Genomic DNA, 15696 nt, shown 5'->3' with positions numbered 1-15696 from the left:
TACTATAACAGATAAAGAGGGCCTGTGGAAATTCTGAGGTCACATTAAGGATGGGCTCAGTATTCATCCGTCTCGGGGGCAGTGACCGAGCCAGGAGCCTCAGGGCCCTGTCCAGGTGTAGTGTGGGAAGGCGAGTAGCTCCGTGGAACGGCCCAGAGCAGCCTACGCCTCTGGCCTGTATTTCTGAGACTTACCTGGTTGGTGGGCATTGACCCGGATGGGACAACAGAGGTCTCGGAGGGAAAAGCACTCTGAATTCATGGGACAGTCCCCTCCGGATGCGCGTGGCACTGAGGCCTCCCCCCTCTCCGCCCTTGCTCCCTGAGCGCCCTAGCTTCTGTCCCCGGGATCTCGGGCATTAAATGGAAGGAGGCTACTCGGGTCCCAGCCTCCGTGGACTGCTTCTCGGGCGGCCGGGGCGCGGACGCGGCCGAGGGTGCCCCCGCCGCCGGCAGCTGCGGACGCCGCGGCGGGAACAAAGGCAGCACGTGTCTGGGCGGGGCGGCGGGCGGGGTCGCTCCCCGGCCCCGCCCCAGCCCTCCCCGTCCGGAGCTCCCTACCCGCCCAAGCTCAGCTGCGCGGTGCGTTCGCGAGTCTCACGCGGCCGGGCTGCTGCTGGCGCGGCAGCGCCGAGCGGGCGGTGAGCAGTGCGGGGAGGGGGCGGCTCCGCGGGGCGGGACGGGGAGGTGCCGCGAGTCCCCGCTGCCGGAGTCTGGGTCCTGGATGGGGCGCGGCGAGTAGAGAGGAGCCCGGAGCTCGCGGCCGCGTCGCTGCCCGCACCGCGCGCCGCTCGTGCTGAGCACGGCGGCGGCCCCAGCTCCCGGGTGAGACCAGGCCCGGCCGGCGCGTGGGCCGCGCGCGCGCGCGCCCGAGAGGGAGGCCGCTGAGGTGCGCGCCGGGGCGGGCGCGGGCGCGGCGGCGGCGGCGGCGGCGGCGAAGGCGGCCGAGCGGGGGGCGGGGCCGCGGCGCCTGCAGAACCTTGGACAGAAGCTCCCGAGCCGCCGCCGCCGCGCGCGAGCCCCGCCGAGCCCCGGGACCGCGGCGCTGAGCCGCGGCGCGCATTGCGGAAGGTGCGGAGCGCCGGAGCCACCTGCTCGGTAAGCCTGCCCCTCGGGCAGCCCGCTGTCCCCGGGGGACCGGGGCCGCGGCCGCGCGCAGTGTCGAGGCGGGGTCCCCGGCCGCCTCCGCCGGCTCCCGCGCCCCCGCGCTGCCATCCGGACCGCGGCGGGAGCGGGTCTCGGTGCCGCAGTGGAGAGGCCGGGGTTGCGGCGCGGGGACGCGGGCGGGGCCGTGTCAACTAGGGAAGGCCCCGGGCGCGGGGCCGGGGCCGGGGCCGCCAAGGCCGGGGCGGAGGAGCGCGGCGCGAGCCCCGCCTGATGCTGAGAACCATCTTGTTTTGCCCCCACAGATCCGGAGGGGCGGCACGCGACCTCGGGAGCGCCCCCGCCTCCCCCTGGCCGCCGCGGCTCGGTGAGCTTCTTTCCTCCAGCCGGCAGGCTGGGCGCGCAGGGGCGCGGGTCCCCGCCCGGCGCGCAGCGGCACCATGGGCACGGTGCTGTCCCTGTCCCCCAGCTACCGGAAGGCCACGCTGTTTGAGGATGGCGCGGCCACGGTGGGCCACTACACGGCCGTGCAGAACAGCAAGAACGCCAAGGACAAGAACCTGAAGCGGCACTCCATCATCTCCGTGCTGCCGTGGAAGAGGATCGTGGCCGTGTCGGCCAAGAAGAAGAACTCCAAGAAGGTGCAGCCCAACAGCAGCTATCAGAACAACATCACGCACCTCAACAATGAGAACCTGAAGAAGTCGCTGTCGTGCGCCAACCTGTCCACGTTCGCCCAGCCCCCGCCGGCCCAGCCGCCCGCCCCCCCTGCCAGCCAGCTCTCGGGTTCGCAGACCGGGGTCTCCTCGTCCGTCAAGAAGGCCCCGCACCCTGCCGTCAGCTCCGCAGGGACGCCCAAACGGGTCATCGTCCAGGCGTCCACCAGCGAGCTGCTGCGCTGCCTGGGCGAGTTCCTCTGTCGCCGGTGCTACCGCCTGAAGCACCTGTCCCCCACGGACCCTGTGCTCTGGCTGCGCAGCGTGGACCGCTCGCTGCTGCTGCAGGGCTGGCAGGACCAGGGCTTCATCACGCCGGCCAACGTGGTCTTCCTCTACATGCTCTGCCGGGATGTCATCTCCTCCGAGGTGGGTTCCGACCACGAGCTCCAGGCAGTCCTGCTGACCTGCCTGTACCTCTCCTACTCCTACATGGGCAACGAGATCTCCTACCCGCTCAAGCCCTTCCTGGTGGAGAGCTGCAAGGAGGCCTTTTGGGACCGCTGTCTCTCCGTCATCAACCTCATGAGCTCCAAGATGCTGCAGATCAACGCCGACCCCCACTACTTCACGCAGGTGTTCTCCGACCTGAAGAACGAGAGCGGCCAGGAGGACAAGAAGCGGCTCCTCCTCGGGCTGGACCGGTGAGCCCGCCAGCCTGCATCATGGCTCAAGGATTCAATTCATTTTTAAAAATTTATTCTTAAATCAGATTTTGTGTACAGTATGTGTTTAGCAAAGCCACCAAGGGCCTCTCCCTTCCCACCTCCCCTCCTTGGGGTTTTCCTCCACCCTGCCAAGAACTCTGGGCGCTTCTGAACTCCTGAACCTTGTGCAACATTCAGAAGATGTATTCAGAGCCACCCTGGCCCCCAACGTCTCACTCTGGGGAATTGAAAGGACTGACTGGCTTCTGCCGCCTGCGCCCTTGCTGGACCAAGGCAGGGAAGGCGGCCCACAGCCAGGCAGCCCAGGGAGGAACTGGAGTTTCTGGTTGGAGGCCCTTTGCTGGCTCCTGTTCTGGGTCGTCTGTTCTCCCAGAGGCTCCTGAAGCCGGCCACCTGGACTGCGCCGCACGTGGGCTTAGGAGGCCAAACGCCCGTGGCCCTGGGACAGCCTCTTCAATCGAGGGGAAGCCGGCCTGGTGCGAAGATCATGTCCTCTAATTTGGCCATGCACGACCCTGGTTTGCTCTTTTTTCTTTTTTAGGGAGAAGGGCTTTCCTTTCATGGAGACATGGAACCGCCCCCACCCCCCAGCAACCTCCCCTCCTTCGTCCCCCACCCCCAGCCCTGTTGGTAGTGTTGGTTAATGAGCTGGTTTGACTCACTAAGTTCTTTCATTTTGGGTCCCGGCTCCCAAGGGGTGGGGTGACGCCAGGGACAACTCCTTTCTTGGGTGAATTTTTCATTTGAATCATGCAGCTTAGTCACCCCGTGGCGAAGGCCAGGGCAGCTGCAGGTGCCCATTGTCAACAGCCTGCCTCCCGGGCAGGTGGGGCTGCCATGCCTGGGACTGAGCCAGTGCCCATGACATTTGCCCTGCGGAGCTGCAGGGATTGGGGCGGGGGTGATATCAGGGACCAGGGTGATGTGGTAATGATGCGCCCCTCCCCTCACCCCCTGTTGATGTAAAGCTGTTTCCAAACAGTTGAGTCTCTTCTGAAGACGAAGCCTTGTCCCGAAAGGCCCAGGGAGACGGCTGGATCTTGGAGACAATTATGAGCCAGGAGCCGAACTCCTGACTGCCTGCTGATTCTCCCGCTGATCATTTGCAGCTGCTGGTTTGGGTCTCCACCTTCAACCTTAGTGGCTGTAAAAAAAAAAAAAACCCATGATGTGTCACTTAATTTTCTTTCTGATTCTCCCAGATCGGTGGCTGGGGGCTTGGGAGAGGACCCAGAGAAGGGAGCCAGCCTTCCGTGATCCCTCTGGCTTTGGGGAACAAAGACTGATGTGAAGGCCCACAGAGAATTCTCTCTTCCAGTCTCAAACCCCAAGGGGAGCTGGAAGGGGAGGCTGGGGGTGAGGGAGGCGGGGGGCCGTTTTACATAGGATTAGCTTCCAGGTGGCTGCCATTTCAGCACAAGCACTACTGAAATTCACATAAAAAAGAGAAAGCTGTGAAACTGAGCTCCCGATTTAACAGGCCCGGCGTCGAGCCTGCGGCCCCGTGGTGCTCGCGAGAATGAGGGCCTGCCCCAAGCTGGGAGCACGGGCCTCAGCTGCGCCCTGAGGCCCACGCCCAGCCGCTCCCAGGACCGCCGGCCAGATTTACCTGCCGCGGGGCTGGAAGGAACCCGTGGCTGCCGGCGGGGACCTCGCGTGCAGAGCCTCTCCTCCGCGGGAGTTGTCACACAGCCTGTCTGTGCAGATTCTGCTGCCGTGTGTGACCCGAGGTAGGCGGCCGGCGGGGGCGGCGGGGTCCCCGGCAGCACACGAGGGTGGGGGAGGGGTGGCGTCCCGGGGCCAAGTGTCAGCAGCCGGGACCGGGGTCTGGAGTCGCTCCTTCGTGGGCCTTGCTGGGCCTGAAACGGCGAGAACGCGCACCCGCGAGATTCCAGTCGTGTGTGTTTCCTTCTCTCTCTCCATATTTATTTTTTTAATTTATGGAGGCGGTGCAAATTTCAGGAATGGTTGGGGACTAAAGAAAGAAGTCTCTAGTTCCATCCATATGAAGCCTGGCGAGGTCTCCTCCTCTTGCACTGGTCATCAGTATTGTGTAAAGAAACCGATATACTTGAGTGTGCAAGCAATGAACCCATTTGACATGCTGCTATGAAGACTACTTTTAGAACAATTAAAAAAAAAAAGAAAAACTAATCTACAAAAAAAACCCCACCCTTTATTCTTTAATTGTTGCTTTTACAGTGATATTGTGCATGCAAACCAGGAGCATTTTGTGTCTTAAGAAAAATAATCTTAGAACAGATGGCTGTGAAAATTACACCCGTGCACAGAACAAGTCACAGGAATAATAGTTCAGGATTTGGTTTTCCTCTTTTTTCTTGTAAAACCTGAAGGGTTGATATATTCTTTCCATGCAGTTATTAGAACTTAGTTTTGTTCTAGCAGTTGTTAAACTTGCAATGAAAAGGAAATGTGCCATTTTTTTTTCCACTTGGAACTATTCTTAGCTGTATATTTGAAACTGCTAATTACACACGTGTGATGTATGTTGGTTTTTAGTGCAATTTCTTCTGTAGCTATTCTTTGACCAAACTGTGGGTATTGTTAATATTAATTTATATTTGTCTCATTTTTGTATGTATGCGTAGCGTGTTTGTAAGTATGTGTGGTTTATAATCTGACAAGGTCATGAAGCTCAGTTTGGCTGTAATTTAATTCCCCTCCCCTTATTTTTATTTATTTTTGTACTGTGCTGATTAAATAAAATGCACTGACCATCCATTACACAGACTGTTTTTTGTGGGCACATCCTTCAAGAGCAGTCTGGGGGCTCATTTTTATAAAGGATTCTTGTGCTCAGAACATAATTGGATTGTGGTGTGGGGGAGGGGAGGAGGGCAGGGTTAGGGGAGAAGGCTTAACAATTGTGTTCACTGTTAAGGTGATTAAGAAAGAAGCCCAGGTGAAGTCAACTTGGGTTTCTTGGTGTGGCCAGGGCAGGAGTTGGTCTCTCAAGGCCCAGGACCTCCGACCAGGGAGGGTCAGGCCCAGGTATGGCCTGGCGAGGGCTGGGCCCCCAAGTGTGCTGGCCCAGGCTCTGCTTGTAGCGCACTGCCCCAAGGTCCCCCGGGCAGCAGGAGCCGGCTGGGTCCATGTGGTTCAGCCCCGCCAGCCTAGCTCTGTGCAGGTTTCAAGAGGAAACTCCAGCTCCCAGATAAGCAGCCTCCCCAGCCCCTAATTGTGGCAAGGCTGGGGCCCCCTACCGGTTGTATTGCCATCGGTCTGTGCTCACTCTTGCCACCAGCCTGGGCCTTGGAGACCTGGTGTTTTGGCCTCAGTCCTCCCCGGGCTCTGCGCCTGGTGGGCTGGAGCTGCCCTGGGCTTTGGGGGCACTTGTTCAGGTTGTGCCTTTGAAGCTGGCAGCCTTTCGATCGGGGCGTCTTCTTTGTCTTCTGAGTCGGAAGCCGTCGTTGCGTGCTCTGGCCAGTGACTGGGGGTTGGGAGCATCCTCTGGCTGCAGCACCCTGGGGTGCTGGGGTTGCCCCATCTCCCTGCAGGGCCTTGCTTGCCGGCAGCTCACCCACCCCAACCAGAGGGCTCAGGGAGGGGCTGACCAGCCAGCCAGGGTGCACTCAGGCCTCTACCTGAGCTGCAGCCCTGGGCATCCGGGCCTTGCGTTTATTCTTTGCGCATTTGCATGCTTCGATTTCAGTAAAGGTGAAAGCAAAGCGCTTTCAGTGTGCAGGCCTCAAAATAGTGGTTAACACCACCACCTGGCCCCCTCCTGACTCCTCCTCCTCACAGCTGTTTTCTATTTAATATTTTTCATCAGAAGCCTCAGGCCAACTATCCTCCATTTTTACCTTACTTGTGCTTAATGCTCCTTTCAGCCTCCGGGATAACAACTGACTTTCTACATGCCCAAATTTCACCATTTTAGATAGTTTTCAACTCAATAAGCAGAATACCTTTAAGAGTAAGATTTAATGCTTTATTGCTCTTGATGATAAATCAAAATATGCTTTAGAAATAAAGTTAATTTAATGGAAAATAGGAATATACGCACCAAACCATAAAACCACATTTAACTAAATCACGAGAAAACACTTCATTGCATACAATCACTGTGTCCCCCCTGCTTTGCCTTCGGCGCCATGATCACACCCGAAATTCTTTCCCTCAGTGACCACACACACTGACTTCTTGCAGGACATCATGAAAAAGTGCTTGTGGACGGTGCTCGCGCGCCGGCCCTCAGCCGGGAGGCGCTGCGCTCGAGGGCCAGAGGCCACACCCAAAGGCGGGAGGTCGGACTCCGGAACCCCCCTCCTCTCCAGCCTCCGAAAGGCACTCATTTGGCATGTTCTGTTTTGGTGTGTCTAAAACATAACGTTTGCATGTATCTAGTAAAGCAACAAGTTTGGGGCAGTAAGTGGAAAGGAGAGGCGATGTTCCAGTTGAGGAGGACCGATAGCGTCAAGGCAGTTGGCAAAGCTGTGGGTGTTGCTGAATGGGGCCCTGTGCGGGTAGCTGACCAGGCTTGGAGGATGAGAGTGGGTTTCAGAGACCAGGATGGCAGCAGGGCTCTTGTGCTGTGGATGGTATGGGGTGTGCATGTGCTCAGAGCCCTGGGGGTGGTGGCAGGCTCTGGGTGTGCTGGGCGGGGCTGGGGTGCTGGGGTGGGGGGAGGGGAGCCCCAGGGGTGAAACAGTTAAGAAAAGCCAGGATGTGTTTCTTGGACACCCTGCCTGGCTCCGCCTGGGGCGTGGGCCCACTCTCAGCGCCCCCTTAACCACATGGGGTGCCTGAGTCTTGACTCTTGAAGGTTCCAGGCTGGGAGCCCCGGGGCTGCCCAGGGGAGTGCGGCATGGTCCCGGGGCATCTGGAGCACACGTGCGCTCTGCAGGGCAGGGACTGGCAGGGCGCCGCTCTCCTGGCTTGGGTGGGCATCCTGGCCTGGCCTGCAGTGCCAGGACCCCTGCTCTCTTTCCTATCGCTCCCCTTCCCCAGGTTCCTCTGGGCCCCGACCCTCCTGCCCCCGGCCTGGTTCTCCACGTGAGTGTGAGGCAGAGGCATTGGAGGGGGAAAACTTCAGACCCCCTAGTGCTCCCCTTTCTTTCCATTTTATTAGTGTTCCTGACACCAGTGTGGCACAGCGGACGTGGTATCTGGTTAGTAACCCTGCTCCTAACTGCAGAAATAAGTGTAAGACAACCACGGCCTGGGCTGCATGGTTCAGTAAGACGGTTCCTGGAGCATTCCCCGAGCCATGCTCTCTGGGCAGAGGGTCAAGGGGCTGGGGGCTGGCTCTGAGTGGGACAGACTGCCCACTGGGCGAGGTGGTTCCTTTGGCCAGGGGCTCCTGGGCTGAGGGGCTGGCTCTCCAGGTGAACCTGCTCACCTGGTGGTCTTGGCGGGCTGCTGGGGAGAGGGGGTCCATGGGGAGTTCCGAGAATCTCCCTGAACCAGGGCGTGGGGTTGCTATCCTTAGGGAGGAGGGGGCACCTGAGCCCAGAGAGGGCAGGGCTACCTCTCCACAGCCGCCCGCAACTCCAGAGGCTTGGTCTGGTTGGAAACAACATCCAGGCTCCCCCAGCCCTCCCCTGGCAGGGCCAGTAGCCAGTCACAGGGCCAGGCAAGCCTATCTGACCTGGCATGGGGGTGGCCCTCACTGACCAGAGGGGAGCTGTTCTGGAGAAGCTGCTGCAGGCTGGGCAGGACACAGGGTCTTTGATTTGTTGAGGGGGCCGTGGACAGTCGGGACAGAGGAAGACAGAGATCAAAGGCAGAAGCCGGACTGGACCTCAGGGAGGAGCCGCAGGGGAGGCAGGGGGCCCCGTCCCAGCCTGGACCCTGGTGAGCGGGCGTCTAGCGGCGGCTGGGCGGGCAGCCCCCGTCTCCCTGCGCTTCAATTGCCGGGCACGCTGAGGATGAAGCCTGAGCGATTCTTGGTGAAGTCAGGCTGCGGCTGGTTGAGCCGTGTCTCCACAGAGACCGTGCACTTCTTCCCGTGCAGGCTGCACTGGACGGGGTTGGTGACGTTGACTTGAAGGTGGCGCTTCTCACTGGAAGAACCAAGAAGACAGGCAGTTAGCAGGTGGCCGGGGGTTGGGGGGAGTCTCCCGGGCCACCCAGGTGCCCCCCAGGCTGGGCACAGAGAGGGTGAGGATGGGAGAGATGGCGCTTGGCTATAGGCCCAAACCAAAGTCATAGGCGAGCCAGGGCCCAGCTCCCGAGAACCCACATGTGGGGCAGGACAGAGCATGGAGCTGCAGCGGAGCCGCGGTCACCACCCTCGGGCCTGAGGCCAAGGACCAAGGCCTGGGCTTTAGATGTCAGCTGGGGGATGTGGCGGCAAGGGGCTCTGATGTGATCATCCGCTTTCTCTGATGCCAAGAGAGAGCCCCAGGGGTGCTGCGTCCAGGGGCAAATGGAGGCTCTTCCCTACCCATGGTCTCCGACAACAGAAATGCCTTCCGTGAGTCCCGGCTCGGCCCTGGCTGTCGTGGGTCTGGCTGTGAGAACCAGTCTGATGCCAGTGGCCCTGGGGTCGGGGGTGCTGCCCCCACATGGGGCGGCTTTGTGGTTGGCAATGTGGCAGGGAGGGTGAGCGGCGCTTCTACCCGTACTTCTGGCAGCTTGTGCGTGTTCCCCAGCCCGGGGGCCATGTGCCCTCCTGGCCCAGCCAGGGTGCCGGGCGGGGAGGCTGTGCACTGCTAGGTAGAGGCAGTGCCCGGCCTCTGGCGCCTTGAGATGTACCAAGTGCACTTCAGGTGCCGTCCGCGTAAGAGCTGGGAGACCTGTGGCCGGCACGGGCTCACCCTGCGCCTTGTGCCTTGCTGGCTTTCTCAGCACCGGGAGGTCTGGACGGGCTGGCCTGGCTCCCTGTGCTGGGCCTGCCTTCAATTCCCCTGGGGCGCTCTTGGGTGTGGTCAGGTTGGGCTTCCTGGGTGGTGGCTGCTCCTGGCATTGGATGGGGGATGCCAAGGGTCCACCTGGATGGGAGGCCAGGCCGAGGCTGGCCCAGGGGAGAGGGAAGCGCTTTCCAGGCACTGCCTGGCCTGGGTGACACCATCTCTCAGACCCTTTACTCCATAGGAAGAGCACCCGTGGGCAGTGGCACGCTTAGCCTCTGAGTGCCCGGAACACCAGGCTGGCCTTTGCCGCAGCACGGAGGGGCAGCTGTGGCCGTGTTCTTAGGGGCTTTCCACATGGCTGTTTCCTACCAGCTTTCTTGTTCAACATGTTGTTGGAGCAGAAAATGGGCACAGGAAGAGACCCACTGTTATTTCTCATGGGCATTAGGTATCTGCTGCTTAATGTCTCGTCCGCTGCAGCTAAAACCTTGGCTTAGATGGCTATTTTTAACCAGGCTTGGGCATAAAAATAGCAGAGCCCATTGTGGGCAGTGCCTTGGGCACCTCTTCACTCCTGCAGGAGCCAGGATGCCGTGCCTGTGGTCTTGGTGAGGGGTCCTTGGACCCTCCGGACCAAGCGGAGCCCTGGCACTGAAGCCCTGCTTGCAGCTGGAGATGCCCCGAGTTCCTGCCTGTCTTTGCAGGGCTGCTGTGGGGTTTGGGCAGAAGAGAGGGGCTTGAGTAGTTACACGTGTTGAGGGCAGGAAGAAGCACCGGCTTTCTGGTCTGAAGAGCTAGGCGGCTAAGCGACCCCTGGCTGATGCCATCCACACTGCCATCAACTGACAACAGAGTAAGGTAATGTGGATTGAGGCTGACTTGTAGAGGAAGAAAACAGAATTACCACACGACCCAGCAATTCCACTTCTGGATATATACCCAAAAGAAAACAGGTGTTCAAACAAAAACTTGTACAGGAATGTTTATAGCAGCATTATTTACAGTAACGCAGAATAAACTTTGGATATAATTCATCCATCTATGATAAAAAACACAACCTCTTCAGATAGTGGGCACAGAGAGAACACACTTCAGTATAATAAAGGCCATATATGTGGCAAACCCACAACTGACATCATACTCAGTGGTGAAAAGCTGAAAGCGTATTCTCTAAGATCAAGCGCCCACTCTGGACACTTATTCAACGTGGTTTTGAAAGTCCTAGCCACAGCAATTGGAGAAGAATGACCATACCGCCCAAGGCAATCTACACTCGCAGTACAATCCCAAATTACCAATGGCATTTTTCACAGAACTAGAACAAGAATTTTTAAAATTTGGGTTTCCCTGTGGCTCAGCAGTAAAGAATCCACGTGCAGTGCAGGAGATGTGGGTTCAGTCCCTGGGTCGGGAAGATCCCTTGGAGGAGGGAATGGCAGCTTACTCTAGTATTCTTGCCTGGAAAGTCCCATGGACAGAGGAACCTGGTGGGCTACAGTCCATGGGGTTGCACAGTTTGGGGTTGCACGACTGAGCAACTGAGCACTCAAAAAATTTTTTTTTGGAAAATACATATGGAAACACAAACCCCCCTGAAAAACCAAAACGATCCTGAGAGAGAAGAATGGAGCTGGAGGAATCGCCCTCCTTGACCTCAGACTATACTACAAAGCTACAGTAATCAAAACAACGTGGCATGGCATAAAAACACACTTATAGATCAGTGGAGCAGGAGAGAGCCCAGAAACAAACCCACACACTTACGGTCAATTAATCTACGACAAAGGAGGTAAGAATACAATGGAGAAGAGACAGTCTCTTCAATAAGTGGTGCTGGAAAAACTGGACAGTAAAAGAATGAAATCAGAACACAACACTATCTAGAAAAATAAGCTCAAGATGAGTTAAAGAAGTAAACATAACACCACATACTATAAAATGCCTAACATATGCCTAGGAGTGGGATTTTAGGGTCATAGGGTAACTCTTTGATTCTTAAACTACTGTCCTCTATAGCAGCTATACCAATTTACTGGAGAAGGCGATGGCACCCCACTCCAGTACTCTTGCCTGGAAATCCCATGGACTGGAGGAGCCTATTGGGCTGCAGTCCGTGGGGTCGCTAAGAGTCAGACACAACGGAGCAACTTCACTTTCACTTTTCACTTTCCTGCATTGGAGAAGGAAATGGCAACCCACTCCATTGTTCTTGCCTGGAGAATCCCAGGGATGGGGGAGCCTGGTGGGCTGCTGTCTATGGGGTTGCACAGAGTCGGACATGACTGAAGCAACTTAGTAGCAGCACACCAATTTACAGTCCCACCAAGAGTGTAGAGGGTTTCTTTTTCTCCACACCCTCTCCAGCATTTAATATTTGTAGATTTTTTGAAGATGGCTATTCTGACTGGTGTGAAGTGATACCTCATTATAGTTTTGATTTGCATTTCTCTAAAAATTAGCAACATTGAACATCTTTTCATTGTGCCTTTTGGCCATCTGTATGTCTTCTTTGAAGAAATGTCTATTTAGGTCTTCTGCCCACTTTTTGGTTGGGTTGTTTATTGTTTTGATATTAAGCTCTATGAGCTGTTTGTAGATCTTTGAAATTAATCCCTTCTCAGTAGCATTGTTTGCAGATATTTTCTCTCTTTCTGTAGGCTGTCTTTCCTTTTTGTCTATGGTTTCCTTTGGTGTGCAAAAGCTTTTAGGTTTAATTAGGTCCCATTTGTTTATTTTTGTTTTTATTTCCATTAGGAGACAGATCCTAAAAGATGCTGCTACAGTTTAGGTCCAAGAGTGCTCTGCCTATGTTTTCCTCTAGGAGTTTTATAGCATCATCCCACTACTGGACATATATCTGGAAAACACCATAATTAAAAAACATACATGAAAAAAAAATAAAAAACATACATGTACCTCGGTTCACTGCAGCACTGTTCGCACGGAAGCGAACTGAATTTCCATTGACAGACGAATGGATAAATAAGATGTGGTACACATATGCCGTGGAATGTGACTCAGCCGTGAAAAAGAATGAAATGACGCCACTCGCAACAATGTGGATGGATGCAGAGATTATCATATCATGAAGTAAGTCAGAGAAAGGCAAAGATATGGTATCACTTATGTATGTAATCCAAAACTTGGCACAAAGTTTAAAATCTTATTTACAAAACAGAAATTGACATGCAGACATAGAAAACAAACTTACGGTTCCCAAAGGGGACAGAGAGGAGGGAGAGAGAGAAATTAGAAGATTAATATATACGCACTACTATACATAAATAAGCAACAGGGACCTCCTATATAGCACAGGGAACTATATTCAGTATCTTCTAATAAACTACGATGGAAAATAATCTGAAAAATAATATATGTACATATAACTGAATCACTTTGCCGTACACTCGAAACTAACACAACATTGTAAATTAGCTGTACTTCAATAATTAAAAGGTAGAAATAACCCAAGCATCTATCAACTGATGAAGGAACAAACAAATGTGGTCCAATAAAATATTATTTAGCCATAGAAAGAATGAAGTAATGATGCCTGCTACAACATGGATGATACCTTGTTAAGCTAGACAGAAAAAGCTACGTTATATAATTCCACTCATATGAAATGTCAGAATAAGCAAATTCATAGAGACAGAAAACAGAGGAGTTGGGGTGTTCCTTTGATGAAAATATTCTGGAACTCATCAGTGGTGATGGGTGTGCAACACTGAATGTACTAATTGTGACTAATGGTAAATTTTAAGTTACGGGTATTTTACCACAATTTTTTTTTTTTTTTTCAAGTGGGTTGATCTAAAGGAAATGTAAGAACTTGCCCTCAAACTGTGTTTTTTTTCCTCAGCATTTTAATAGGGTTTTAAGGCCAGCGAGGGGTTTCTTGTGCTTATCTTGAAGACAGACCAGTGCGGGCGGGTCCAAAAGGCAGATAAGGGAGTGGATTCTCTGCAGGTGTCAAGTGACATCTTCTGCTGGAGCTTCACCACATGGGAAATCTTCATGGAACCAGCGCACGGTCCTTAGTTTTTAAAGAAAAGAGAGCAGATTTTATAGCTGCCGATGACAGCTGTGATGGAGGCTGCTGGCTGTGAGGGGGAGGGGCTTTCCTCCCCGTTTTCTGTTACCGGATTTAATGGCTCAGCAAACTGTGGAATTCGGGTACTTTCATCTCGTTTCATCTGTTCCAAGCCATCATTGCAGACAAATGGCCTTGATCAAGTTACTTTGCTTCCGTTTCCTCCAGTCCTGTGTTCACCAGAGAAATCCATGGGTCAACACAAGACCGGATCCGCGGGCATCCCTTGCAGCCGTGCGCTGAAAAGTCTTGCATTCGGTGTGGTAGCGCCAGTGTCTGCAGGGGCCGAACCAGCCCAGAACTTGTCCCTGCTGTCCAGACCCCTGCCCCGCAGCAGCCCGGGACTTGAGCCACCTTCTCTCTCTCTCTCTTTTTTTAAATTTATTTATTGTGTCTGTGCTAGGTCTTCGTTGCTGCGAGAGGGCTTTCTCTAGTTGCGGTGAGCAGGGGGCTACTCTTGAGCTGGGGTATGTGGGCTTCTCACCGTGGTGGCCGCTCTTCTTGCAGAGCACGGGCCCTAGGCGTACGGGCTTCAGTGGTTGTGGTGCAAAGTCTTAGTTGTCCCTCAGCATGTGAAATCTTCCTGGACCAGGGATCAAACCTACGTCCCCTGCATTGGCAGGTGGATTCTTACCCACTGGACCGGCAGGGAAGCCCCGCCCTCTGTTCTTGAGGGGGTTCCCTGCTGGAGCTCTAACTCCTGCACTTGAAGGGAACTGGGATGCGAGTGAGGGGAAGTGCAGTGGGCTGATGCATGGATCCTCTGGGGGAGTGGCCAGCAGTTCCAGAGACTTCAGGGCTAACGCAATGATCTCTGTGTTTGGTCACAGGATGTGGTGGGAGGAAGCTTGCTTTGCACCAAGCACAGGCAGGTCGTAAAGAGATGCTTTTCGCAGCGGTGAGACATGTAGTGTTTCACAATAAACTTTAAATTCACCAAGACGGGCCACCCTCCACCTGAATGCCTCTGGGGCACAGTGCAGGGTCTCCAGCTCCCAGGGAGGACAATGGTCTGCTCGTTTCTGCAGCTGGTCCCTACATGTTTCGCTTCCTGCAAGAAGGAAGTCCTTTGACACAAGTCCTTCTGCTTATGTTAAACCGCAGAGGGCAGCTTTCAAAATCCTGCTGTATGAAATGCTACTTCTGTTTTTGTCAGGGTCAAACGGACACTTTGACCACGGTCCCTCCTCAAGCAAGTCTGAGAATCCAAGCGCCCGTGCAGTCTTGAGTGTGGGTGTCACATCTCCTGGCCTGCTCGGTCTCTCTGGGTTTGTGGCTGGTGAGGGATGGGGGGGCGGGTGACACCATTTTAAAAAGTTTTTTCTTTTTTTTTACTAACTTATTTGGCTACACTGGGTCTCAGCTGCAGCACATGGACTCTGTAGTTACTCCGAGGCTTGCAGGATCTTATTTTCCTGACCATGCAGGGATGGAACCTGCATCCCCCGAACTGCAAGGCCGATTCTTAACCACTGGACCACCAGGAAAGTCCCGTGACACCACTGGGACTGAGTCATTAATGGTTCTGGGCAGGCAGCATGTCCTGAGGACCCCACGCAGCCTGCATTTGCCTCCTCCACCACACCACCGAATGATAGGCTCCTGGTCTGGTGGGCAGAACCCCTGTGGCCCTGACGCCTCCCCTCCAGGCAGGGACACCCTCCCCCAGGCTCTCCTCTCTCAGCCCCATCACCCGTCTCTCCCCCATCCACTCTCCTCCTCTTGATGGAGATTTACCAAGCACCCATGCTGGGCTGGGCTCCGTCCAGAGAAAGTGAACATAAAGAGGGTAGGATGCAGGTCCCGACTTCAAGGCACCCATTCTTTTTCTTTTTTAAAAAAATTTTTCTCTTGTATGTATGTGGTCGCTCAGTCATGTCCGACTCTTTGTGACCCTTTGGACTGTAGCCTGCCTGTACAGCCAATTAACACTGTTGTGATGGTTTTAGGTTGACAGCAAAGGAACTCGGTCATACATATGCATGTTTCCATTGTCCCCCAAACTCCCCTCCCAATCAAGCGGCCACGTAACACTGAGCAGAACTCCCTGGGCTATATGGTAGGTCCTTGTTAAGGCACCCGTTCTTGACAGGAAGATGGGCAAGCGCGAATGACCCGAGATACGCACAGGAGCCACCTGAGCGTGGGTGGCTGGCCTGGGATGCCAGAGGGGATGACGTCAGACAGACGCCTCGAGAAGCAGCAGGGATCGTGCAGGAGCCTGTTTCTGTCTCCTCGCTCCCTAGATACGTTTATCTTTGGTCCTTTTCATTCTATACACTCTCCCCCAGTGCCCTG

At 55.2% G+C, this 15696-nt stretch overlaps 2 protein-coding genes across 3 annotated transcripts in view; one reads left to right on the top strand and one right to left on the bottom strand.

The window, feature by feature from the left end:
* Positions 1–563: 563 nt before the first annotated feature.
* Positions 564–5232, top strand: CDK5R1 (cyclin dependent kinase 5 regulatory subunit 1). 2 transcript variants are annotated; one of them, XM_027519865.1, is made up of 2 exons: positions 564–640; positions 1409–5232. In XM_027519865.1, exon 2 carries the CDS (start codon positions 1544–1546, stop codon positions 2465–2467), a length of 924 nt encoding a protein of 307 aa, XP_027375666.1. In that variant the 5' UTR covers positions 564–640; positions 1409–1543; the 3' UTR covers positions 2468–5232. The 2 variants fall into 2 exon arrangements, with proteins under 2 accessions (XP_027375666.1, XP_027375665.1); XM_027519864.1 differs by lacking the exon at positions 564–640 and adding an exon at positions 972–1097.
* Positions 5233–6417: 1185 nt separating this feature from the next.
* Positions 6418–15696, bottom strand: part of MYO1D (myosin ID) — a 356856-nt gene continuing 347577 nt past the window's right edge. Inside the window, exon 22 of the mRNA XM_027519558.1 lies at positions 6418–8513. Coding sequence (XP_027375359.1) covers positions 8357–8513 — 157 coding nt within the window. The 3' untranslated portion in view covers positions 6418–8356. The remainder of the gene's footprint in view (positions 8514–15696) is intronic.

Source organism: Bos indicus x Bos taurus, chromosome 19 (assembly GCF_003369695.1).
Source record: "Bos indicus x Bos taurus breed Angus x Brahman F1 hybrid chromosome 19, Bos_hybrid_MaternalHap_v2.0, whole genome shotgun sequence".
In the NCBI taxonomy this organism is placed as follows: domain Eukaryota; kingdom Metazoa; phylum Chordata; class Mammalia; order Artiodactyla; family Bovidae; genus Bos; species Bos indicus x Bos taurus.
This window is presented reverse-complemented; position numbering and strand designations above follow the sequence as displayed.